This window comes from Acanthisitta chloris, unplaced genomic scaffold (genome assembly GCF_000695815.1).
Source record: "Acanthisitta chloris isolate BGI_N310 unplaced genomic scaffold, ASM69581v1 scaffold21301, whole genome shotgun sequence".
Lineage (NCBI taxonomy): Eukaryota > Metazoa > Chordata > Aves > Passeriformes > Acanthisittidae > Acanthisitta > Acanthisitta chloris.
The window spans coordinates 1,095-28,407 of NW_008656794.1; the positions used below are offsets into that span (position 1 = coordinate 1,095).

A 27,313-nucleotide genomic window follows, 5' to 3' on the forward strand; every position below is an offset into this window, starting at 1 on the left:
TTATATGCATTTTATTAATGGCAACAGCACAAGATCTTGGATGTTTTGCTCCTGATCAGTTCAAGTGTTCCTGGCTGTGATGTTGACTGATCTTCATTTTTGATAACTGTATTTTTAATAAATTGCTGGTCACCCTTTCCCCTACTGAAGAATGGATATATAGACATATAGACAGACAATTCTGTTTATCATCTCTTTTCTTCTTGTATCTTACTAAAGGTCTTGCAGGTCTTCAGAGTCCTAAAGTAATGAATCCCTCCCTGTTGACATGACTGGTGATATCACGAGCAGTGATAGTGGCTGAAGAATGGCTTATTTGTCAGAGCTGCTGAGCTAGATGAATTGGATATACAAGTGGGGAATACTGGAGGAAGTTTCCAGAGGGAGCATTATTTCCACTGTTGGTGATGGGTGTGGATAATGAGGGAATAACTAATGTGACTTGCCCTGGATGTGCCATATCTTTCTTTGTGTGTGAAAACTCTGTTCTTGCACATAGTGCACTCTACAGACCATACTGAATGGGAAGATGCATGATCTGAGAGCTCTAGGCTCAACTCTTATTCTGTCTGCAAAGGGAAAACTTTCTATGATATGCCACCCTTGAAAGTTTCTGCCTTGACCCAAAAGGGAAAGGTTCTGGAGGGAATCGGAAGGGTTAATTTGGCAGACTTGATAGTGAGTGGTAAAAGAGAATAAATAGGTGTTCAGTAAACAAGTTGGACTTGATTGTCTTAAAGGTCTTTTCCCACCTAAATGACTCTATGATTCTAAGTATTGGCTTGTTATCAGCAGGATTGAATTAACTTGTCTCAAAATGGTTTTGGCCACATAAATAGTGCTTTTGCTTTCCTGAAGTTTGCAGCTGTTTATAGTTGTTTAATAAAACTACTTGGCAGTTCCAAAGTGAGAAGGCAAAATTTCTGAGTTCATCTAGCTCATTGAAGTGGAAAATACAATTACCAGCTTGAGTTACTGGTAGATCAGAAAGGTGGGATTAAGAATGTGTTGACTCACCTGCAAGTGGTATGGAGTTGTAGTGAAAGTTGGTTGCAGAACATGGGAGTGACCTAGAGAGAGAGATGAGTCAGCAGTGTGTTATGAGGACTTCAGTGATGATGTCTATACAGTCAGTGATAAATTAGCTTCCTAAGTCACTTGAAAACTTTGCAACATCAGGGAATACCCAGAAGATGTGCATAATTTAAGCTTTTATTTTGGATTGTGTTAGAATGAGTGTCTTGGTACCGTGATCTGGCTTATTACATATTGGTTGGGACTGACTGCTCCTCCTACAATATACAGCTTTTTTTTCTTGGGGGTGTGTGTCCTCCATCCCCCCTCCCCCATCTGTTTTCCCAAGGCTGTGAGGAACAGGAGTAGGTAAATTGAATGCAAAGTATTCAGACTTGAGTGACTGTATTAATCTGTTGGTATTTGTTCTCCTCAAACTTTGAAATATTTGGCAGTCTTAGGAAATTGGAACAGGGCTAGTGTTTGCCTTCAGACTCTCAGGTGAACTACAAGCTGTAAATTAATTCTCCATTCTGAGGATATCACTGCTGATAGATACTTGCTGGTGTCGCTGGGATAGCCTGGATTTTCATCTATGTGTACATGAGTTCTGATTAACACATCTCTTATGTCTCTCTTGTACTTGATAGTCACTTGAAATAATTACAAGATGAGCTAACTGTACAGTCCTGTGACTCCACCTGTTCTGTGTCTGACTCATAGGTAATCTGGAAATCTGCTTTGAACTTCTGCTGAAGAGATGTGGGATGGAGAAATACAGCTTTTCAAGTAGAGCTTTGCAAATCTGCTCCTGGCTGTTAGCATGTTGTGGTTTGGTTTGTTTTTTTTTTTAAGTATACCAAAATTGAATAGTTACCCTCATAAAAATGATTTTTTGAGTGATAAAGCCACCTTTGGGTTCTTTATGCAAATCACACCTGATCAGAAATAATAAAAAGCTATGACTAAAACTGTGGTAGTTTCTCAAGGTAATTTTATATGAGAAGAGTAATCAGGAATGTTTGACTGTAAGTTACTTTTGGATTTCCTGCCTTTGTAGTCAGTATTTTAGCTTGCTTTGTTCCTCAACTGCAGTAGGAAAAAATAATTAATAATCGCTGGTTTTATGTCAGGGCAGCAGATTGTTTGCCATGCGAAGAAAAAAAATCGGCTTTGACACAATCTGTTTCTCATAGTGTGGATAATCTGTTTCTTTTAGGCAAATCCTTGGAATTACCATTTATTTGATGCTTTCTGTAGAGTGAGATTTTTCTTACCTTTGTTTGTCTCAACACCAAATGCCAAAAGATACTAAAATACCAGTAATGTTATTGTCACATTTTTGTATTTCCTTGGTTTGGCAAGTATTTATTTTGCTTAGTCTTGAGTTCAGCAAAAGGCCAGCAGGAGGAGCTTTCCATTTCCAGAAAGGAAGGGAAGATTTGAACTGTAATTTTGCAAATAGTTAAAGATGAGTGGCTAGGATGTTTGTCTCAAGTTCTTGCAAAGAGATAACAACACCTATAACTTTGTTGACTGCATGTATGTGTGTGAGGTGGAAACTAGACATTGAAATTTGAGGGAGGTGGAGATACTGAGATCGGAGGGAAAAAAAGAGTTCAGGGCTAAAAAATGTGAAGTTACACGTTTGAGAACAAACAATCGAATGCACAAATGCAGGTTGTGGGGCGTGCAATTAAGTAGGAGACCATAGGAAGAAAATGTGTGGGTTATTTTGGATCTGAAGTTGAATACAAGCCAACATATGCCACACAAAAGGCATTATGCTGTAATGAGGTGTTGGATTTTAACTTGCAAGACAGAGAAATGGAATAAAAGAGGACCCACCTAAACCTTTATTTTTCAGTTACTGTGTAGATCCTGGCATTTCCTTAGTCTTTGGTGTGGTGGTGGCAATTTAAATGTCTCTGTTGGAGGAGAAATGTTTGACTTTGAGCTCTTTACTGAATTTCGTTCATTTCTTCAAGTTGTGTGATCTTGGCTATGTGGGAGCCACTTTCCTTGTTTCCATGTAATGAGAATGTGGTTTGACCTGTTCGTGTATGAATCCAGTTTTATTTTTCAAGCTTAATGACTTGATTCTTTCCCATGTATGAATCCAGTTTTAGTTTTCAAGCTTAATGACTTGATTCTTTCTTGAGTAATAATTACTATTTTTTTCATGTATTATTTCGGTTATGTTCATGGAATGTTAAATCAAGTATTGAACGTTAACCAAACAGTCAAGCAGATCTCCAGAAGAGAAGGGACACTTAGAAGAAGTTTTAATTATTTGAAGTTTAATTAAAACTAATTTTGTCTGGTCTTTAATTAGGATTGTAAAATATATAGTCTCAAAGTCTCAGGCATCTCCTCAGAGGTGGAATTGACAATTCTCAGTTGTTTTGCAACTTCAGTTTGGGTTATCCAGCCTGACTGTAGTTAGTCCCTGTTGAAATAGCAGCTCTGATGCTCCTGTGGCTAGGTATTCTCACTGTCCTTGTTGAGGCAATTAACTTTTTGTTGCTGTTGAATTCATTTTCCAATGTTTCAGCAAGCTGATTTGACTCGGGTTACATGAGATTTAGGTGCACCACATCAATACACCTGCAAGTCGAGAGGGATAACACGACTATTCTTCTTAGCCTGCAGTTTGGTTGAAAAGGGTCTCTATTCACACCCAAATAAGGCTGTAGGGGGGGTGCATCTTTCAGAACGATGCCCATGCTGTATGTAGTTCAACCTGTGTTTTTCATGCACTGCTGATTCAAGCAGTTCCTCTCCCTGGCTGCGGAATGGTGATGGTGCGTCATACCTTCGTTGCTCTGATGCCAGTGCGTGTGAGGCAGCACAGTAAACAGGCTCAGGGAACAGGTCTGGCTGTGAAGATGCTTTCCCTCATTCATTTGCTGGGCTGGTTTCCTAAAGTGGGTTGCAGTTCAGCTGCATGAATGCCTGTCTGCTCACAGTATAGGAGCTGGTGCAGAGGTAGGAGTAAGTAGCAGAGAATGGGAATCCCTGTATGTTTAATACAATTTAAATAAGAGGAAATGGGAAAGGAAATCAGAGACCTTGGGCACAAAAAGTATTATATTTTTTTGGAAGACCTAAGTCCTAAAATAAAGAATTTCTTTGTTTTGCTCCATCAATGTGCTTAGAAGGGCTTTTGAGTGCAATATTGTTTTTTGGGGGAAAAAATCAACTTTTTTTTAAAAAAATAATATTTATTCTAAAGAGAAATGCCATACATCTCACTGTCGTCCCACTGAACCCTGCTTTTAAAGAGGCTCCATCTTGGAACTTTTTCCACTGTAGCACATAAAGTTTAAGCTAGACAATCTCAAGAATAAAATGGTTTACTATGTCAGGGAAAGTTTAAGCTAGACAAGAATAAAATGGTTTACTATGTCAGGTGCTGCTGCATCATATACTTCTGTTTTGTGCTCACTGTCCTTAGAACAATATGAAAAATTTATGACAAGAGACAGGGGAGGAGTGTAGGGAGGAGTGTTGAGTGTATATATGAAGCAAACTGTAGATATTCCTGTAACGGATCAAGCTGGAGGCAGTACACAAATTTTAGAATACTGATCGCTGTATTTTCCACGGAATACAGAACAGTTTGGAGATGACACTATAAAGTCAGTTTGAAGATCATGAGAAGTTTTGAAATAACAGAAAGTTATAAGCATTTATTTTCCAGTACCCATTTTGAGTGTTAACACTAATGTGTTTTTCAAAGTTGGCTAAATGGTTCTTAATTAATGCGGGGGGAGATGATAGAATGTTAAAGTTCCCAACTTGGAGAAAGGGCATTAAAACATCCTTTCTTTTTTTTCATAAGCTTTAAACTTTTTATGAGAACACTATGCTTGCTTGTTCTGGCTGCAGTACAGGAGAGGTCAGTGTAACAAGGACCTCCCAGACCTATGCCTGTTGAGAAGGTCCTCTGAAGAAACCAAGGCTTCAGTGCAGAAATACACTCAGCAGTCTCTGGATAAATATGGGTGATTCATTCAGCAATCCCCTCATAGTGTGGTCACTTGCATTGAGACACTGAAATGTACAGGACAAGTATGAAAAGAAGATTATCAGAATTTTGCTGAGGCACTGAAATGTACAGGACAGGTATGAAAAGAAGATTATCAGAATTTTGGTAGCCTATAACCCTTTTGAGACAGTGAGGGTTGCAGCTGATACGTAGTTTTAATAGTAGCAAAGATTGGATTCTATAACCCTTTTGAGACCGTGAGGGTTGCAGCTGATATGTAGTTTTAATAGTAGCAAAGATTGGATACTTTCGGAAGAATCTTACATTGTAGTTCAAAGTGTAGTTGCAAAATGTTGTTTAGAAATCAGAGAAGAATCTTACATTGTAGTATAGTTGCAAAATGTTGTTTAGAAATCAGTAACCTTGTATTTTTAGGTAGAGGAGGCTCTGAATTTGTTAAAGAACTTGGACTCAGACTATTGAACTTCAAGACTTTATGTTAGATTGCCAGCAGTCTGTCTCCCTCCTTGCCAAGTGATGTGATATATATGTTTAAATAAATCGTACACATCATTGGAATTGGAAGTGTGTCATTTGTACCCTTGAAGATGAAAAAAGCAAGTGAATGAAAATAATGCTTTCTTGTCAGCTAAAATATCTGAAGTATAGATGACATCCCTTCAGCAGCCGGGACTGCAGATATGGCAGCTGCTCAACTGCTGCTTAGTGGGAGGATTGCAGCAATGCATTCTCTTGTTCAAGAGAGAATGGTGTCTGGAGATGACATGACTGGGTTGAAGAAACAACCTAGGAAAATGGAAGGTTCCTTCTGCCTGTGGAGCCAGGGGCAGTTTTTTGTATCCGTGCAAGCTTTTGGGTTAATGAAGGGAATGGAATGCGAGTAGGTCTCAGTGGTGTGCAGAGAATTGGAGCGAGAAACAGCGAAGGGAGCAAAACATGATTGAGTATCCTGTGCATTCTGGAAGATGAGTAGAGAGAACTAGGAATAAGAAACTTAAAGAAGTGATACAGAAGAGACTGCTTGTACATACACATTTTTGTTTCATGTTTAACTACTTGCAAGGTGCTTGAGACTGAGAGTTCAGAAAGTGCATGTTTGGTCTTGGCTGATATACATAAGGAAAAAAAATCCCATGAAGTTGTTGCATATGTCTTGTTCCAGCACTGCAGTGCTCAAACAATGCTTGTTCTTGCAGGGCGTAGTTGTTTGGCATGCTGCTTTCTGTTTGCCAGTAATTGTTAGTGATACCACAGCTGTCCCCATGGTGACAGGAAGTCCAGTGCTTTAACTTAATTCTTTGGAGTTCCAGCTAGTGACCTCCAATTTCCCCATTAGATCCTCATGACTAGCTCACAGATTGTGATCTGGAGGATCTGTATTTCCATATACAGCTCAGAGATTCTATGACCAAATCCAAGGATATTCGTATGAAGGTCATTCACAACTCAGGTAAGTAGAGATGCTTTCCTGGCAGTGGTGTGCCCCTAAATGTCCCCCACAAGGGTGGGAAATTACAGAATAACAGTGAGAATAGCAGTAAGTGTGCATGGGTATCCAGTTAGGTTTGCACAACAGTATTTCTTTTCCCAGCAAAGGCCTAGATGTCTGAAAGTTGCCCACAGAAGAGCAGGGGCGGTGCTGGAAAGCATGTGTGGAAGGAGAGCGGGAAAAGAAACAAGCTGCAGAACAAGAATATGCTCAATTCCTAATCACTGGCTCAATTCATAATCACATTTTGTTTGGAACATCTTGATTTCATGACAGAATCTGGTCCTTTCTAGAACAGATAAAATATTTCTCAGTTGGTTTGGCAACTTTGTTGTGATCTGAGAAGTCAAGGATGGTCCCGAACACTGACTTGTTAAAGAATAATTCAAACACTAACCAACTCCTGATCAAATGAGCCTAAATTTCTTTTCCCCTGTGAACCTCAAAAGCAATGTTTAAATGCTTCAAACAATAATGAGCTGATGAATCATTCTCAACATACAAAGGCTCTTTCTGGACACCAGGCAAAAGGCTTAATGAATGCAGAGTAAGAAACAAATCCATTGATTTTAATCCCAGAAGATATTCATCCCTCATTGAAGCTGATGGGGAAAGAGCAACGATGCTGGCGAAAGTCTTTTCTATTGATAGTGGAGAGCCTGTGTTGTAAATGGTCCCATACAATGTCACAGAGCTTGGAACCTTTTTGTTAGACCAGTCCTACCTCAGCTTATGATTTTTAGTTTTTTTTTTTTTTTAATTCTTCTCGTGTGATGCCATATCAGTTGTTGAGGACTTGTTCCAAGGGCTGCTTGAATACTGCACAGGTGATACCTGCCAGGAGATGCTGAAAGCCAGAGTATTGTGTATCAAAGCAGAGAAGCGATAAAACCAATTTGTAAAACCAGTAAGAGGTAGTTCACTTGCTATACCCTGTCTTTGTGTGGTTCATCTGAATTGTTTGGTAATACGGAATGAAAGGCAATTTTGTACTGAGAGCAGTTTCCTTTTACTTCAGCCTGTGGTTACATCTTGCTTTCTTACCCTCCAGATATTGTGACCTTTCATACTTGTTACCCTTCCCAAGTTGCAGACCATAGAGGACTTTGTATGAGCTAAAGCTCAGGCATGTGTGCTTTACTGCTTTTGAGTTTCTGAGCTGCTCTGGTTCAGAATCGTAGAAGTCTTCAAGACAGATTTTAGAAAGATAATCAAATGTGCAGAGAAGACAGACACCGCAAGTACCTTTACAGAAGGAAAAGCTGCTGTTTGTGCATGAATAGACCCCAAAATACTTGCATGGAAAGGTATCTTAAAGTTGTAATTGGAAAAGAAGTCTAAGGTGGGGCTTGTAGTCAGGAAACAGAAGCATAGGAAAACAAGGTATATCCAGAATTAATTTCTTACTTCTTTCAGGCATTACTTTTTAGATGGTGATTTTGATTCTGGTTTCATATAGCTTGACAATCCAGAAAATAACATTAAAGGAAAGAGCTTGTGAGAAGCCTTGACATTATCATAAAACCTATTTTTTTTGCTTTAACTGATAACTTACTTAAACAATCTGTTTTCTCATCCTAAGCTGTAGATGCAGTCATTCTTTGCCAATATATTAATTTAAGCCAGTGATACCATCCACTTATATTTCCTATTCTCTGTTTTAGCATGTAATAAAATTGTGCCAAGTAAGTTGTACTAACTCGGAACCAAGTTTTATACCTCCTGTTCAAATGGATGGCTTGTTATTGAAATCTGCTTAATTGTATAGTTGCTTCTGATCCTAGGTTTTATGGGGACCTTATTTGTCTAGTTTCCTATGGAAACAAGGCTCATGTGATCCTGTCTGTGTGGGCATATCCAGTCAGATTTTTTTGGGCTGCTGTCTAGTGTGGACAATTACGACAGATAAAGATCTTGAGGAAACAGAGTGATCCAAGAAAATATGGTTCCAAGTTCTGTGAAAATAAACAGCTAAGAGAGGGAAGGAATTCTGGTCACAGGTTCATGGAGAAAATTTTGCAATGTATGTCTTACTAGAAATCAAAGAGGACAAGCTGTTATGAATGCCTGAGCTTGAGGTGGGTGTTCCTTTGACAAATGGTTGTTCCATTTGCATCTTCATGGGCAGCAAATTGAGTTAACTACAGGATGTGAAAACGCAGGTTCTGGCGTTCCTAGTGAACTAATATAGGAAATTTAAAAATGAAATCTTGTAACAGTGTGCAGGATAGGTAACAGTGAAAAAAGTGCCCTGACTTGTTAGAAGAATTTAGTCTGATAACTTCCGATCGTGTTTTTGTTTCTATGTTAGTGGATATTGTCCTCTCCTCTAGCTTCTGTTCATAGCTGGGAAATTCGTCCCAATTCCAGTAGTGTTTTGAACTTCCTTTGTTTTCTCTTTGTTTGGGTTTGGTTTGTTGGGGGACTTTTTTAACCTTTTTTTTTTTTTTTTTTTTTGTAACTTTCAAATGAGAAATTAAGCTTTGCTAGCTTAACACAAGTTGACACATGGTGTGGTCTGAACAGCTAGGGAAGACAGCATTAGCTTCTCTCAGTTATTTTCTTTTGGGAGTTTGGAAAATGATGTAATGACCTTAGTGCACGAGCTAAGTAGCCAGATTGAAGTAAGCTCTTAGTGTCTGGGAAACTTTTGAAACCATGGGTTTTGTTTAGGTTTTGTAGCTGAAAATACAAAAATATTGCGTTTCTAATATTTATTGTCTTCTATTTTAAGACAGGAACTGAAAAATCTGAACTGCTCTGGTATATGTAAATAAATTTGATTCATTCCAAACATATCCTGGTAACTTTGTCTTAATAAAAATTTTGAAGGAATTATCAGGTCTTTAATTGAATCTTTAAATTATCTTTAGGTTAAGATACAGTCATGTATCATGCTTTTTGGATTTATATGTCTAATATATTTGAAATATATTCTAAAAATTATTTAGTGCTGTGTTTTTATAATATCTACTGCTTGTGTTTCAACAGGTAGCACTACTGGGATTAGATGTTTTAGGTGCCTTTGTCAACAGACTATCAGGACGTTTTAAAGCCTATATAGGAACTGGTAAGTGAAATACAACTTTTTTCTCAAGATCACAAAGTAAAATCTACATCCCCCCTCCCCTAGCAGTTGAAGTAGAACATGTTGAAAGCTTTCTGAGCTAATTATAATATACTGGTAGGCATCTTAGTGATGTTGTTGGAATTGAAATAATTTTACAGTAACATGTCAGTATTAATTTGTCCTGCAATCACTGTTCTCTAGGTGGTTGTTGGGATTTTTTTAAAGGTTCCAGGAATATCTTTCCAGTAATTAGTTTCATGGTGTATAGTTGCTTACCGTTCCCCAAGACAGTACTCTAGGATTTACGTTGAAACATTAGTGTTATCTTTAACTTGTGTTAAAGACTGAAGGCTTTATTTGCAGGTCATTTTAATTAGAGCTTTATGTCTGCTGAAGCCTGTGGTCTCAGAGGATTATGTGGCCCACCTCCTGTTTGATAAGTGCATTGTAGCTTTTAGTAGTCTGAAGTTTTTATGGGATGAAAAAAAGTACTGAGTTTTACTCCTTTGTGAAATGTTTACTCCAGTGAATTCTACATTTGGCTGAGTATGAGAGAGTTGTTCAGCAAGGTACAAGCAAACTATGCTGATCAGCCTATTTTGCTGCTTTCCTTGAAAAGAGTGATATTAGGGCATTAACATTGGTATAATATCACAATTTTTGAGAAAAGTTTCTAGCTTTATGTCCTTTTCCAAAATTTGTGAGAGTTACCTTCCCAGATCCCCAGCTATCTCAAATTGTCTGTCAAAAATTCAAGCTTCCTCTTCTTTACCTATCTACTTCTGTATTTAAGAATTAAGAAATAGAATTTGAAAGCTTAGGAATATAGTTTGTGACAAGTTAGTAACTAAATTCATTGGAAGAGCATTTCAGGATGCTGTGGAACTACTGCAGTAGAGTGCTATGGAATTGAAGTCTAGTTTGTTGCAGAGCATTTTTCTTTGGTTAATTTTGTGTTGGAGCAGTGCAAGGGAACTGGAGGCGTATTGTGCTGTGCACAATAGTGATTTCTAAATAGTCTCCATTTATAGCTACAAACAGTGCTAGGCTTCAGAGTTTTACTCTGTTTTGATTTATATTTTAATGGTGTCTAGAACTTAAAATTAGAAGATTGGGATCATCTTCAGTTTTTGTCAGTGAAACAGCAATACGAAAGCTTTATTGTAAGCGTCTGGAGTTTGTATAGACCAGGGTTTATGAGAGTAATTAAAGGCATGGTGAACAACAAAACTGCTTCCTTCAATAAAACTTAAGGAACCAGCAGTTTCCTAAGTCACAGTCTGTTGACTGTGCAGATTTATCTTCTAACGTAATCTGAGAATGACTCCAGTAAGTCAAACCAAAGATTTGCATCTGACAGTGATCCATTCTCAGATTCCTGAGAAGAAAATAGCAGGACAAACATGCAGCGATAACTCCTTCAGTAGGAGTTGTCAGCAGTTTAGGGCCAGCTGAGGCAGATGGTATCTAAGTCTCCCTTGTTGCCCTGTTTTCCTACAGCTTTATCAGGTTTGGTTTTGACCCACATAGACCTTTGGGCTCTACAGTGTTCTGTAGAAATACTTAATTATATAAAACTCTTTTGGACTGGTTGTCTGAATATCTTGGTACTTGCTAGATCTTGTGTGAGAAGTGAGCCAACATTTCTTACCTTCTTGACAGCCAGTCCCCATTTTACATATCTCTTCCATGTCTGTCCTCTGCTATGCTTTCTGCCAAAACTGAACACAGGATTTGAGATGCAGCCTCATCAGTGCCAAGTACAGGGAAACAATCACGGCCCTAGTCCTGCTGGCCACACTGTTGTTGATACAAGCCAGGGTACTATTGGCCTTCTTGGCCACCTGGACACACTGCTGGCTCATACCCAGGCAGCTGTTGACCAACACACTTACGTCTTTTTCTGCCTGGCAACATGCTAGAAGCTTTTCCACCAGCCTGTAGTGCAGCATGGGGTTGTTGTGACCCCAAGTGTAGGGCCCATCACTTGGCCTTGTTGAACTTCATACAACTGTCCTTGGCCCATCAATCCAGCCTGTCCAGATCCCTCTGCAGAGCCTTTGTGCCCCCCAAGTTGGTGTTATCTCCAAACTGAGGGTGCATTCCATCCCCTTGCCCAGATCATGGATAAAGATGTTAGACAGAACTGGCTCCAATACTGAACTGTCAGTAACACCACTTGTGACTGGCTGCCAGCTGGATTTAACTCCATCCACCACCACTCTGTGGGCTCAGCCATCCAGCCAGTTTTTAAGCAAGTGAAGAGTGCACCCATCCAGGCCATAAGTAGCCTGTTTCTCTAGATGGAGGCTGTGGCAGTACTTTTAGTTGAGGTTTTAGACGTAACCTCTTTGTTACATTTGGATGATGAAAATTGCTCAGAAGTAGGAAGAATTAAGCTTCCCCCAAAAAACTTCTACAAAATTCCCTTTTGGCGAGAATCAGCTTTCTATACAAACTGCCATTTTAGTGTGTCTTGGTTATGTCCAGTTAAGTGATTATTAGACTATAATTATATATTATAGACTATATATAGATCGCTATAGACTATAGTGAAGTTCTTATTTATTGAAGCAAGTTATTGTAGGTACTTGCATTCTCACAGAAGATCAGGGTTGTACCACATGTATAGCAAAAGAAGATGTATATGTAAAATACCTACCTTCTCTGTTCTTGGTCTTTTTTAAAGTACAATGAATCCTATTTTCTAGATGAAGTTTTGTTTTTATAGCTGTTTTTAGCCATAAAATACCTGGAACCTTAAATTAATTTTCATTTTAATAAAAAGTATTCCATTTTGGTGACTCTGAGATGTTTTTATTCAAGATTCAGAACTCAGTAAATGATGAAAGTATGATAATGTATTGTCATGGCAAAACATATTCCACTCCCTCACTTCATCCCCATTTAATTTCCTATGCTTTTATGATGGGTATAGATTTCCTTAAGCGCAGAGAACAAGTAATGTGACTGAATATTCATCCCCATAAACATTACAGGCTTTTGCTCTGAAGTAAAAAATACAAAAGCTTTTCTGTTATTTCAGTTTTTACATATATGCCTTAAATTGCATTTGGGCAAAATCAATACAATAGCTCTAGGACAGATGTTTTCCAGTATTCTGAAGAGCAGGTAGTGGTCTTTGTATTGAAGTATAATGCCTGATAAGAGACTTAATTCAGTTTCCTAGGCAACAATCTAATGTTGCAGTAAATTTCTTCTAAGGTGTTATCCTTTTATGATTAACCACCTTGCACATAGCTGGCATCAGTGTTCTGGCAATCTGGACACACCAATTGGGAATCTTTCTTTTAGCAGCTCTAGTTAAGATTCTCAAAAATACTTAGAAAGCAATAAATATCAAGGTATGTGTTTGTTCACAAGACTAAGTATCTGTATTCTGGGAAAAGCAAATCAGTGTTTGAGTGTTGCATCTTTTGGCATTTAAAACTGCTTGTTCTGTGATTAAAAGAGATTACATAAGAGTACATAATTACCCTGTCACAATCTCTTTTCCCAGGTGATGTCATTAATTAAAGAATTATATATCAGAAATAAAAGAGACTATTACAATTATGGGCATATGTGTCAGCATGCTAGAATTTCTGGGAAAGGTCTCAAGTCATACTTGTGGTTTTGTTTCCTAGAAGAACTGAATATTAATTTGCAATTTTGTTGTTGTCATAAGGAATTGGGAAAAGAAAAAATATAATAAAGATATATAGAATCTGTTTCAGTTTTAATGTATAGTGTAATGACATATTTTTCTGCATATACTGAACTGTCAATTAGTCTATTATATAACTATATTGTCATTTGCTTTCACATAAAGTCTAACAAGATGTTGCAAAATATATTTTACTTATCTGCAAATTAAAGGAAATGTATTGACAGTTAAAAAGACCAAACACAGGTACACAGGTTATATTTGTATGTGTACATATACGTATAAGTCTGAATATGGATACACATTTTGCACACAAACTTCATATGTGAATGTGTGTATATGTTTAATAGTAGCAGTTTCAAATTCTTCTTACTGTAAAAAAACCACTAGGCAGAAATAATTTTGGAAGATAGCTGTAGTGCCATATACTATGATCTAAAACTAATTGGAAGTGTTTAAATTTTTACCAAGTAGCTTCAAGAACTGATGGAAAAACCTTTAAATTAGACACCTTTTATTACTGGACAGAATAATTTAAATGCTCTGTCAAATTAACTGTTATAACTAAGCATGCAAATGTGGCTTCTCATGACCTGGATGGGTGCACTCTTTGCTGCCTTACAAACTGGGTGGATAGAGTGGTTGTGGATGGAGTTAAGTCCAGTTGGTGGCTGGTCACAACTGATGTTCACCAGGGCTCAGTTACTGAGACCAGTTCTCTTTAATATCTTTATCCATGATCTGGACCAGGGAATGGAATGTACTCTCGGTCAGTTCGGAGCTAACACCAAGTTAGGTGGGAATGTTGGTCTGCTGGGGGGTAGGAAGGCTCTGCAGAGGGGTCTGGTCAGGCTGGATTGATGGGCTGAGGCTAATTGTATGAGGTTCAGCAAGGCCAAGTGCTGGGTCTTGTGCTTGGGTCACAGCATCCCCATGCAGAACTGCAGGCTGGCACAGAGTGGCTGGAAAGTTGCCCCATGGAAAAGGACCTGGTCAACAGATGACTGAACATGAGCCAGCAGTATGCTCAGGTGGCCAAGAAGGCCAACGGGCATCCTAACCTGGATCAGCAATGAAGTGGCAAGCAGGACTAGGGAACCAATTCTTTTCCTGTACTTGGCACTGGTCTGGTCACATGTCAAATACTGTGTCCATTTCTGAGCTCCTTAATTCAGGGAAGACATTGAGGTGCTAGAGCATGTCCAGAGAAGGGCAGTGGTGCTGGTGAAGGGTCTGGAGCACAAGTCTCCAGGAGGAGCAGCTGAGGGAGCAGGAGTTGTGGAGTCTGGAGAAGAGGAGGCTCAGGGAGAAGAGAGATGTTATGGCACTCTACAACTACCTGAAAGGAGGTTGTAGCAAGATGGGGGTCAGTCTCTTCTCCCAAGGATCAAGCAATTGGACAAGAGGAAATGACCAAGGGAGATTTAGATTGGATATTAGGAAAAATGTCTTCATGGGAAATGTTTTCAAGCATTGGAACAGACCATCCCTGGAGGTGTTTAAAAGTTGTGTAGATGAGGCACTGCGGGACATAGTTTAGGGATGGACTTGCCAGTGCTGGGTTTACAGCTGGACTTGATGATCTTAAAGGTCTTTTCTAACCTAAATGATTCAATGTTGCCTGATACCTTTTAAAGCAGTTGTAAGGACTTACAACATGCATTAGCTTTTTGAGTGAATTTGGATTAAAAAGCATTTGGTACAAGAATTTGGAAATACCTGTTTGAGTAAGTCAGCATTTAGGATGTGATACCCAGGTTGTAAATTTGTGCTTCTTTTTCTTGCTTAATGATTGAAATCTTTGGATGTAAATGACTTATACATGTAAGTTATTAAAGATGTGGCTCTTCGGTAAGTGGTTTTAATGACGTATGGAGAAATGCTTTTCTCAACACCAAACCAGTAACTATTAGCATGAGCTACTTTGGATATGTAACATGTAGAAAAATACTGGACCATGAGGTTTAGGGCCTGACTGATTTTTATTTTTGTTTTCAGTAATTTCAGTGAAATGTTGAGACTAATGGTACATTCTTCTGAGGATTTAAGATTGCAAATGCTTGCAGAGCAACTGTACATAAAGCCTGGAATAATTGAGGTTGGAAGGGACTTTCAAGATCATCTGGCCTTTGTCTTTGCTGAAACTGTGGCCAAGCTCAAATGTTAGAGAAAACTTTGAAATTAAATTGAATAATTCAAGAAATTTACTTGCTCAGATAGTGTATAGGAAGCTTTTCTGTTTATGTGAGAGAAGTCTTGTCTCAAGGATGCCTTGTTGCATCTAAATGCAAGTCAGGTGCTTTGTCTGATGCTGCCTTTTCATTTTATATCTTGCTGAGCTCAGGAGAAGCTGTGTTGGATTGTTGTAGGATTTTCTTAAACTACAAAATGCTGACTATTTCAGCGTTTTTTTAGAAAAGGCTTTTAGAGGACAGTCCATTATTTGTATTTTTTTCCTCCATAATAGCTGCTTTGTATTTTCAATCTTGGTGACAGATTCTCTAAAGCTTTAATTTTTAAAAAAATAAAAATCTGTGCAGCTTTTTGACACTTTTTTTTGGGTGTCATGGCTGGCTAGTACTGGAATTTATTAGTAGTGGGGGTTAATTTTACCTGAAGTGATCCATGCTGGAGTGATAGGCTGTGATGTAGAGTACCATCTGCTTGCTGTCTGTGGGCATTTCACTGACTGACACCTAGAAATGGAGTGCTGTTAAACCAGACTAGAGAAACCCTAACCTTCCTCTGTTTCTGTTTGATTCTAATTAATACTAGTTCTGTAAAAAACCCTAGCCTAGAGCTAAAAAACCTCAGAGGATGACATGAACATTCATTTTCTACCTTCTAGTTTTCTTTCTGTTCAAATACACCTTTGGAAACTCTTCAGATGTGAAGACTCTTCTCATGTTGCTGAGACTGACACCTTGATAGATTCATGGATGTATCATATTAAAAAAGTGTTTGCTTTATTTTTCCTTCTGCTACTGATGATGAAAAGTATGTCTCATTAATCCCATTAGTGCTTTTCTTAATTAGCTCCTGGAGAGACCCCAAGAAGCGCATTAGTGTATGCCTGAGATGGCTTTTGCTTAAACTCACTGCGGCCTAGGCATTATGTTGAGGAGGGGAGCAGAAAGGCCCTCTCTGAGAGCCTGCTAATGATGCTTTGCTTAGAAGTAGCCCTTGGCCACATGGATCTGTCAGACCAGCCCTGCTGCTGGCCCTGGAGGAGCCCCTATGGGAGCCCATTGTCTCCCGTGCCTTTTGCCCAGAAGAACAGAGACTGCTCTAATTGCAGAGGCAGCTGTTTCCCTCCCTCCTTTCTGATGACAGCTGTTTAATGCTGCTGCCTGAGCTGGCAAGGTTACTGAGGAAACGAGGGAGATATTGCTGCCTAGGTTTAATCTGTTTCTGTCCTCAAAGACTTTTCTTTTTAGTAACAGAATTTTTGCCAACACTGATGACGTTTTCTCAGTAAAGATTCTTATTTGCTTTCATGCTTTTTTCCTAAGTCTTTGCAACAGAGCAGACATGGAGTATCTAAAGGTGGATTATAGAAATGGCTAAACGTAGGACTTAAAATGGGCCCAGGTGTACGAAGAGTGCTCAGGAGAAAAGAAAAAGCATTAATACAGACTGAAAAGCTCCAGAAGGAATTCTTGTTAAAGTTTAACAATAGGAAATGGTTTACACTACCTATGATATTCTTTGCTGCAGGGGTCGTATAGTTAAGCTGCTCAGGTCTGTAAAAATACATTGGGTGTCATTCTAAGCACTGACTTCTGTGATTTACTTGTTTTATCATCTTCAGTCCCAGTAGAGAAAATAAATATTTAATCTCTCAAGGCTGTATTCTGACTCCGAAGGCTGGTTTTGGCCTTAACTCATGCACCTACTGCCCAACTAGTGGTGCTAAAATTATTGTGTGAATTTGTATGAATGAAAATTTATTTAGGTTTACCATGCCAAGAGAAGGAAGACAATGAAAAAAGAAACTGATGAGATCGTAAGTTCTTTTAGGGATATAGTATAAAGGAAAGAGGCATAAATAGCAGCTCAGATACAAATAGCAGGTCAGTTTGAGGTAGGTCTGTTAGAATTAATGTGTGCTATAGAATACTTTTGCTAACACTTCTAAGTTTTCTTCAGTAATCAAAACCTGTAAAATTGTGGTATAACAACATAGAAATCTTAACAGGAAAACCTGAGGAGTGGCTGGAAGTGGTAGGCAACTTTTGACAATAGGCTGACATGTGTTGAAAAGGCAAGTTGAATGGAATATAGTGCTTCACAAAAAATAAACAGCAAGTGCAAAAGGAATCACTGTCTTTTAAATTTAGTGCAATGTTTCTCAGCATATCAGGGGAAATAAATAACAGAATGAAAGATGTCGTATGTAATTAGATTTTCTAAAATCCCTTTGAAATAGTTGAAGGAACTAGGCAACAGAAGATGTAAGATGGATAATAGTCATGTAAAACAGTAGGAATGTGTGAATCCAGACTGCATGTGACAAATGATATACTTCATTGTGTAACTTGTTAGGAGGCTACCACTTTGAATACAGCCTTCATGTGTGGTTCTACTTTTCTTTCCTCACTTTTAATTCCAACATCTACTTGAGATTGCTGAGTTTGCAGGCTGTTGCCAGGAATGACCGAATACATATATTTGCATTGCAGTGTGAAGAGGGACACTGATTCGATAATGCTGATGAGAAAGCATATACAACTTACTAACTGACACTGTCAGCCAAAATGAGAGTTCAGTTGTATTTGGAATGAAGTTGTGAGGAGAAAAAAGAAAAAGCATTGTTCTTCGTGTGTGTTTTCCAGTCATCCATTCTTTAGGATATAGTAGTGCTCTAATCTTCCAAAGAAGAGATTTGATTTTTGGTAAAGGGGACCCTTGTATTGCAACTACAACTTCAGCTGCTTCTGGCAGGGTTAGAAACCCACCTAAAGGTGGCCAAAGGAAATTTTTATGAAGCCTTAATACACTAAAACCCAGTAGATAGTTCCTAATGTGCCAAACCCACCATAGTCTGTCCCTGTTAGCTCAGTTCTAACATACCTGTTAGTTCATGTTTATGATTGACATGTACATCATTTTGAATGTCTGAGTGTTGTCTGTTCACCTTGTAAACAGAAGTATTGGTACAAGGGATGGTAAGGGCTCTGGGGAGGAAACAGTGGTTGGCATAGCTGATGCTTTCTAACAATAGCACTGGCTTATTCTGATGTAGAGCAAAAGCCTGTGTTGTACTGTCATCCCTGATGCTCAGCTGTAATTGCTGGTTTGGGTTTAGGTAAGGTTTCCTACGAGAACTCAAAAGTTTCTTGTGCCCTGATTTTTGACTGGGCAGGATTAGAGAGGCACAAGAAGAGGCCCTGAGGCTTGCAGCTGGGAAAAGAGAAAGGTGATGAGGAAAAGAAGGTGCTGGGATGCACCTAAGTGTTTCAAACATTGTTGGAATTTTGAAGTAGGGAGATGTTTCCCACTCATTCCTAGAAAGGACATCTAACTCAATTCTGCTGTTTTGCACTGTAGCTCTCCCTAGATGTATCTAACATTTGAAGAAAAAGTGATGAAGCCATGAGGAATTCGAATTGAAATATGTTTGATGAAGATCCTGTTCTGGTTGACCGTTCTGAAACTTCATCAATAGGCAACCAACTTCAAATAATTTCCTCTTGGAGCTTATTCTGACAGAAAAGACGAATTACCTAACTGAAAACCAGCTGGTTGTTGCCAGCATTCAACAGCCTAATTTCATTCGTCTTGTGCAAACAGAAAGTAGCATGCCTTATATGGGGTCTTACAGAAACTTGAGATTTAGGGAAAATAAAACCAAGCCTACAGACATTTGGGCCCTTTAACAGCTCCCACAATAGTTTGTCCCCCTGTCAGAGAGCTCCGCAAGTGACAAAGCAGCGTGTTCAGTAGCTGTGCACACTGAAATCTGCAGGCTGTGTCATAGCTTAGTTTAACTCAGTGACCTCATCTCTGTTCAGTGGCTTTTAGTAGCTGTTCTCTGTGCTTGCCTGAGTGATCTGAGTGGAGCCCTGGTATCTGCAGCTCCATCAACTGACTCAACGTGCTAATTAGTCACAAAGGAGCCGTGTTCCCACAGGATTGGCGCTGGGACTGTTTGTTTCCCTCTCTTTAAAGCCAGAGTTGCCTTCAGCTGCCCAACAGTCAGGTTAATGTAGCAGATCTCACCAGTAAGGTATGGTCTGTGGACTAGGTCAGTTCAGAAGTGCTGAAAATGGTAATGGAACATACTGTTGGCAACAAAATTGTAATCAGTAGGTATGTGAGCGATTGGAAGTTAATGGGAGGGGTCAGCTATGTACTCCTGAAGTAAACAGTACAAAGTACACTCCCAAAGTTCTTAAGTTCTGGATGTTTCTTCGTTTACAAAATGTGAAAAAAACCCCAAACTCAACCACCAAACAAAACTGAAACACCCCTTAAAAACTCAAACCAAACCATAAAGACAAAACCCCACACCATCAAAACAACAAAAATCCAAGCCAAAAAAACACACTCTTCTTTTCAAACTGTAAAATGCAAGTAGCTACAATAATTTCTTCAGAGGAGAAAGGGAAGAGAACATACATGGAAAACACAAAGCCTTGATAATGGTGGCTGAAGGTGTCAGTGGAATATCCAGAGCCAGTAGAACAATAAGAGTGTTCAGGTATTGCAGGAGGGGAAATTCAGACTTCAGCAGTGTATTTGTCCAGTAACAATCATGGTACAGAAATGGCTGCTCTTTTTAATGTAGGAACAGGGGACTGAGGAAACCTCCCAAGATTATGATTCTTCCGTTTCTTTAGCTGTCAAATCTGGTTTTTAGTTATTACTATAAAACGGTTAAGTACTGCTAAAATTATTTCAGATTTCCCTTTCAGAAATAGTCTGATACAGTTACTTTTTCTGTGAGTAGAAAAGAAAAATTACTTTTCAGTAGTCTACCTAGAGAGATCAGGCAGCGACTGTAAAATACTCTCAGGCGTTTGGTGATGTGGCATCAAATGCGACACAAGGTGACTTTAGTTGTTACTGAACTAGAGTGGGTATTGTGGGCTGAGGAAGTTCCACCTATATTATGTGACTGATACTTGCAGCTCTCAGAAAAGCATGGATCAAATTAGAAACAAAAGCTAGCACAGAAGGCTGAGCTGTCAGCAGGTAAATGTTACCATTGGCATGACACTGCTTTTTCTAAGTGCTGTATCCCGTGCTGATACTGACTTTAAATCACTGTCCTGCAGGAGATGGCATCTCTGCCAAGTCCATGTCAGTTGTATTTCCTGAGGGAAGGCAGTGCACTTGGTGTCATCACCTCTCATTTTGAAGAAGTGATACCAAAAGCACTGGGGGGAAGAATATGAGAGTGTGTGTAGGCCCCAGATGAAGGATTGGGATCCAGCATAGCAGGATGTCTTACACCATGCTCATCTAAGTGTTCATTTGGATATCTTTCATAAATACTGTAACATTAATTTATCAGATGTAATTATAAACTTCTGTCTGGAAAAGCAAGTGAAGAGAATTGGCAAGTACTTTCGTTCTGATTTTTCTAATTTTTAGGATGTGAAATCATCAGCTGTCATGCAGTTTTAGTTAAATATTATTTGAGGAATTTTGTTTTAAAACAGTAACTTTTATGGATACTTTTACTGAAGTAAGGATGAGTTTCCAGAAGATACACTAGGTGCATAGAAGGATTTAAAACCTTTTAAGTTTCTTGTAATGAAACAGCAAAATCCCACTGATTATAAAATAGTCCTTTTTTCCTATTCCAATTCTTTCTCACTCACCATGCCTAGCATTATTTTTCAAAAAAGCCAGACATGCAGAAGTTAATGGCATACCTTTTGAAAATTAAATTGAAGTCATTCATACAGTTTTTGAGATGGGAAGCTTGCTTTCTTTTTAACCTGTTGAAAGATACTGTTTTCTTCCATTTCAGCCCAATGCATTTGTTGACAGTCTTGTAAAATACTCAGAAATATATTTGAGACTTCAAAATATTTTGACCTACTTACAATCAGTTTTTGTTTTTGAATGACATGTATCTTAAATCTGTTTCAGGAAATATCTTTTAAGTGCTAGAAAATGTCCACTGAGTGTTTAATCCTTTTATTTTATTTTTTCCCCCCTCTCCTGTAGTTCTCATGCCTTTGATAGATCGTATGGGAGATGCCAAAGACCAAGTTCGAGAGCAAGCACAGAATCTTATATTGAAATTGATGGACGAAGCAGCACCGCCCATGGTATGATTACTTAACGTGAGCTTATGACTTACGTATGAACTTTGAATATGTCACAATGTTGTGGCGACTGTTAATGGGGTATATGTTAAAGATAATGGATTGACACTGATGCATTGTTCAGGTAAAGATAAAAATCTTGGCACAGTGCGATTCTCCTTTTTTTTGCATATCGTAGCTAAATTCTGTGTAGACATTTTCATGTCATGTGGCAGGACTTTGTTAATTAAATTGAGTCCTACAAGGAAGCTGAAGAGGGACTCTTTGTTAGGAACTGTAGTGGTAGGACAAGGAGTAATGGGTATAAATTGAAAGAGGGGAAGGTTAGATTAGATATTAGGAAGAAGTTTTTTATTGTGAGGCTGGTGAGACGCTGGAACAGGTTGTCCAGCCCCAACCGTGGTCATGGTCAAGGCCAGGCTGGATAAAGCCTTGAGCAACCTGGTCTGTGGTGAGGTGTCCCCGCCCATGGCAGGGTAGGGGTTGGGACTAGATGATCTGTAAGGTGCATTCTAACCCCTTAACATACTGTGATAACGAATTAAAGTATGTTCAAATCTTCTCCTGGATTTGAGTTTGTATAATGGGAATGAAGAAGTTTATTTAGCTCCAAATTAATTTTAAAATTAACCTTGTGCTTGAACATGTAGTACTAGTCCTGCAGTTGAGGTGCAGACTTTCTAATTTAGGAAATCTGGCTTTCTAGCTGTATGGCAACAATCCTCTGTGAATCTTGGACAAACTGAAGTGGGGATAAGTTGCCCTCTGACTTGTCGTCTTTGGTTGTAATGAGGTTTGCTTGACTCAAACTTCAGGTTTTAGCATTATATGGCTTCCAATCTACTCTGTAATTCTGAAAAATGTAGGATTGTTTAACGAGATTATATTCTTTGAGCACTGATGTTATTTGGAACTCTGGAGACCCTGGTTGTGACTAGGAACTTATTATTTGAGCTTCTAATTTCTGAGGAAAATCCATTTCTGAGTTTTAAGTGCAGAAGTTAATAGGGAACAAAAACGAAATTCTTGTGCATGCTAATGCTCGGCGCTGCTTATTCATAGATACAAGTCTAAATGTTTGTGCACAGTGAATAAGATGTTGCAGACTTGATCTGCAGTGAGAAAATTATTCTCAGTTGCTTTGCTTGCTTGATAGAATGGGTAGCATGTTAGGCAACTATAGAACATGTTTATCTCCCTTCTGACATGAGGTATTTTCTCACATGACTTGGTTACAGATCTGACTGGGATTTAGGCATCAAGGTCTAGCACTGTCATCCACAAAGACATGCCTTTATCTTTTTCAGAGTTGCAGTTTTGGTCATATTAATTGAGAGGGAGACATTGCAGCATCTTTTTGTGCCTAAGTGCAAGTAGTGTGTGAGTAATGTGTTCAGTGCCCAAGATGTTCCCAAGTACCCAGCATACAGACCTGAACCTCTACAGCAATAGCATCTGGAAAGTGCACAGCAGAACATCTTGGACATAGCTTCATTTTGAACAGTTGCTGATAAAGAATGTGGTGGTAGTTGCTTCATGCTGAGTCCTCATCACGAGAGTTTTAGATGACAGGTCCATCTTTCAGTTCGTGCAGAGTTGTTAGGCTGTACACTGAGGTGATGGAAGGAAGCTTCTATCCCCTTTGAAGGTAACTCTCAGTGTCAGAAAACATACCAGGTTTATGGGGTCCAAGGAACAGTGTGCATATGTAAGAGAAGGTATGGCTCTCCTGCTGACTCCCCCAGAGTGGGAGAATCCTGACTTTGGTTGCCTGGACAGTTTATGGATCATTAAAAATTTGGATTAAAAGCATCAATCATCCTCACAGCAGGGACCAAAACAAAGAAGTCTTTCCTGTGCCTCCAGCACTGAAATACAGAGCTTTAGGCTCTTTGCTGCAGAGAAACATCCCTTTAGAAGAGCTGGGTGGAATAATTCTTAGGGGATAAGTCCTGGAAGTCAACTCATTTTGTCGGTTCCTGCAGGTTGTTGAATAGCATTTAATTTGTCCTGTTAAATCCCTTTTCTTGTTTTGGTTTTGTTTGTTGTTTCTTGGGTTTGTTTTTTGGTTTTGTTTTCTTTTTTTTTTTAGCAAGGACTAAATGTAGCTGGTTCTAGACAGGAAAGCATAAAAATATAGGTGGTATAAATGTGCATGAATGGGACAAAAGGAGGGCGACATCAACTGTTGCTAGCAAGTTGCGAGAGTGGAAATTCTAAGTAGCCATTTGAATTTCCCTGTTTAGAAGAATTCAGTTCTTAAAGAAGGATTAATTTAGTGAAAGACTAAATTTCTCTTCAGTCTGCTTTGTTTGTTTCAGTGCTTTACAGTTCTCTCTCTACCTGTATTTTTGTACATCTAGCAGGGAGATTTCCTTTTTCCCATGTTTGCCTGTGACAATGGGTTAATTGGGAGGATGTTTTCTTCCATAAAATCCTGTCCTTTGCTGTTAAGCTGTGCAGTTTTGGCAAGCCATATCCTGCTTGTCTAAAGTTTGTTTTCTCTAAATGCAGTGAAGTATAAAACAAACAAACAAAAAGCCACAGATGGGACCAAATTACCAAGCAGGGCACTAATTGGAAAATTTCATGTCTGCTATGAAGTGAACTACCTCATTAATAAAGAGGATGCACATTTGCTGCTCTTACACTCTCTGTTCTTGTCGATCAGTAGCTGCTTGTGAGGGGTTTGGGTTTTTTGTGAGTTTTTTTCCAGAAAGCCGGGTACGATTGCAGTAATGAGTATCCCCTACATTTTAGCTGTTTGTACGGGTGTCTCTGTAGGCTGCAGTTGCAGCACTCTGGGGTGCAGCTGGGATGAGGGAGGTGCCTGGACTGCAAAGTGTGCAGCCATCGCTAGGCAACGCTCCCCGGATGCTGCAGGGCTGTAATGGCAGCTGCAGCCTGGGTCTGTGCATCGCCTCCCAAACACCACGGAGAATCCCCAGCCCCGTAAGCTACGCGTTTACACTTATTGCACCCTGACGTGCAGCTAGAGAACGGTGAGGACATGGGAAGGTAAAAAGATAACCGAGGAGGGAAGGAGTCGGAGCACGCAATGAAAAACGAGTGCGCAAGAAGGTAAAGGAGGGTTTAGTGAGCCGGAGAGTCGTAGTACGGGAAGCAGCACTAGCACAAAAGGAGAACTGAAAGCAGAACAAAAATGGAAGCGAAGGAACCGGAACGAACGGGCAAGAAATAACTGAAAAAGGAAGAAATAAATCTAAAGCAAAAGTATGGGAGAAGTGGGATAGCAGAAGTATGGATAAGGATGAGCTAAAATGGATGGGAGTAAATTTTGGGTGGGAAACAAGACTGTGAAGGAAAAAGAATATAGTAACTTATGCTTGAGTCAGTAGTTTGTAACGTTCATGTTTGTTTTGTGTGCGTTAACTGGAACAATTCTGTATGTTTTAAAAGCTGTTTCTCCAACAAAACTGCTAATGTTTCTGAAGGATGTTTTTTTTTTTTTTTTTAGGAATTGGCTTTGGCGTAGTATTAATCTGTGTTGTGTTCCATACTGTGCATTTAATAACTTAATGTTATCACAGTGGACCTGTCTTCTGTTGTTTTGGTTTTGGTCTTTTTTTGCAACTATTATGAATGTAATTATAGAATACGGATAGAATTACATTGTGTTGTGCTCCTGGTAATTAAAGACAATTATTTCTGCTTTTATAGTACATTTGGGAACGCCTTGCTGTTGGTTTTAAACACAAGAATTACCGGTCCCGAGAAGGAGTGTGTTTGTGTCTTGTCGCTACCTTAAACATGTAAGCTTTTTGTTTCTATGGAGATGTGACCGTTCTATCCCTCTTCTGAATGTCATATTCCTCTGAAACTAATACTTTAGGAAGTCTGATTCGATTAAATTGATAAATGAGAAAAATCAAACAACTAGTGAGCTTTCTGAATGACTAAACTGATAGAATTTTTATCTTATTTGAAAGTAGGACTAGTAAGAGAAAGACAGAGCTTGAATTTGAAAGTAGATAAAGGACTAGTAAGAGAAAGACAGAGCTTGATAGAAGTCAGTTTGTATTCTGTAAATGCTAAGCAAAAAGTTCACTTCTGCATAAATTCTTGTCTGTGGGGTTTTTTTGTAAAAAGTATACTTTTCTTTTTTTTTTTTGTCTAGTTATGGTGCACAACCATTAAGCCTCAGCAAGTTGGTACCACATCTATGTACAGCGTTTGGTGACTCCAACAGTCAAGTAAGGATTTCGTTACTTACTGGTGCTTGAACAGCTATACTTTGGCAGAGCAATGAAGGCAAAATAAATATAAGCATTTAAAGGAAAGCTAATAGAGTGCTTGTATACTGCAGATTGTTATTTACTCCCATGAGAAACAATAAACCTATTTTCTTCTTAATCAGTCCATCCACTGGAAGATGAAACTAGAGTTGCAAAGGCAGCAATATTGTGATACACTGGTCCCTTCAGTTTTGTCTTCAGAGGCTGAAACTAGTAATTTCTGAAAGCAGTTGTTTCTTATAGAGCATGTCGAAAGAAAATAAAGAAAAATAAGTTGCTGACACAAAGAGTGGCCTCCAGAAGCAGCCCCTATATGAAACCTGCAGTAGTTTGCCAAATTTGCTGAATATAACATTATCACGTGTAGTTATTTGCTAAGTGGAACCCAAATGGCATTTGAGAACATGCAAGACTGTCATTAAAATCCGTTAAGTAAGCAAAAACATCTGCAGTGAAAATCAAGATATAGTGCATAATGGTGACATTGGAACTTTAGAAAGTCTTCAGATGGAAATTGATAAGATATCTCGATTTATCTGAAGTTGTGTCTGAGAGGAAACGCTAAGAATACAGTAAGGAAGAAGACAGCATTGGTAGGATGTGGGCTTATAAACAAGATAGGTCTTTATGCTTAATTCCTGAATGCAGCAAAGTTATTGTCTCCCATATAGTGTAGCTTTGTTCTATTCTAGAAGACTTGTGTTAAGAATTTGTCCTGTTTGTTGCTCATTAGTAAAGATGTAGTTCGTATCTTGCTAGAGCAATTGTGTGCTTAGTTTGAACTGCTCCTAAGAACAATACTGAAGTCATTCCAGTAATTCTTTGTAGAGAATAATGGCATTTACCAACGTTTGGCAGTTTTATTGTGATGACTATGGTTTAAAATTTTTAAAGACACACTCCCATCTCCTTGATTTAAGTGTTCTTTCCCCTTCCACAATCTCTCCTTACTCCCTTTCTTGTGCTGATGTCATGAATCCACTTGAAGTAAGCAAACAAAATGCTGATCACTTTGGCCCACGCTTAGTTTTCCAGAAGGGCCTTGTTGTGTGTACAAACAGATGAAAGCAAGATGAAGTGTCAAGACTGAGTGCAGGAACTAACTTTTGGAAGTACTGCCCACTGTGATAGAGTCCTAAAAAAGCACGGTTTTTCCACAAATATTATTCTTATGTCAGTCCCAGAAATTCCCTCTAGAGCTGTTATTTCTAGAATTTTTTACCATCTGGGGATGCTCTAACTTGGAACAAATACCATCTTGAAATAACAGTTGTATTTCCTTTCCTTTTCATCCTCACTGCTTTAACTGTTTTGTGAAATGAGTTGGCATACAGTTCCATAGAAACTGGAAGATTAGTGGGCTGTCAGCAAATGTTGTTTTGGTTTCTGTAACCCTGAAATTAACCATTTAAACTACATTCACAGGTGAGAGATGCTGCCATACTAGCCATTGTAGAGGTTTATAGACATGTGGGAGACAAAGTACGAATAGATCTTACAAAGAGAGGAATTCCTCCTGGAAG

The 27,313-nt window shown here is 38.8% G+C and overlaps 1 protein-coding gene across 1 annotated transcript; it reads left to right on the top strand.

Moving 5' to 3' along the window:
- Positions 1–3,809: 3,809 nt before the first annotated feature.
- On the top strand, positions 3,810–27,313 carry LOC103811502 (CLIP-associating protein 1-like; the record flags this gene model as incomplete). The annotated part of the gene is made up of 6 exons (XM_009084478.1): positions 3,810–3,941; positions 9,507–9,585; positions 21,434–21,537; positions 25,216–25,307; positions 25,673–25,748; positions 27,216–27,313. Coding segments are annotated over exons 1-6 (581 nt in total), but the record flags the coding sequence as incomplete, so codon positions are not given.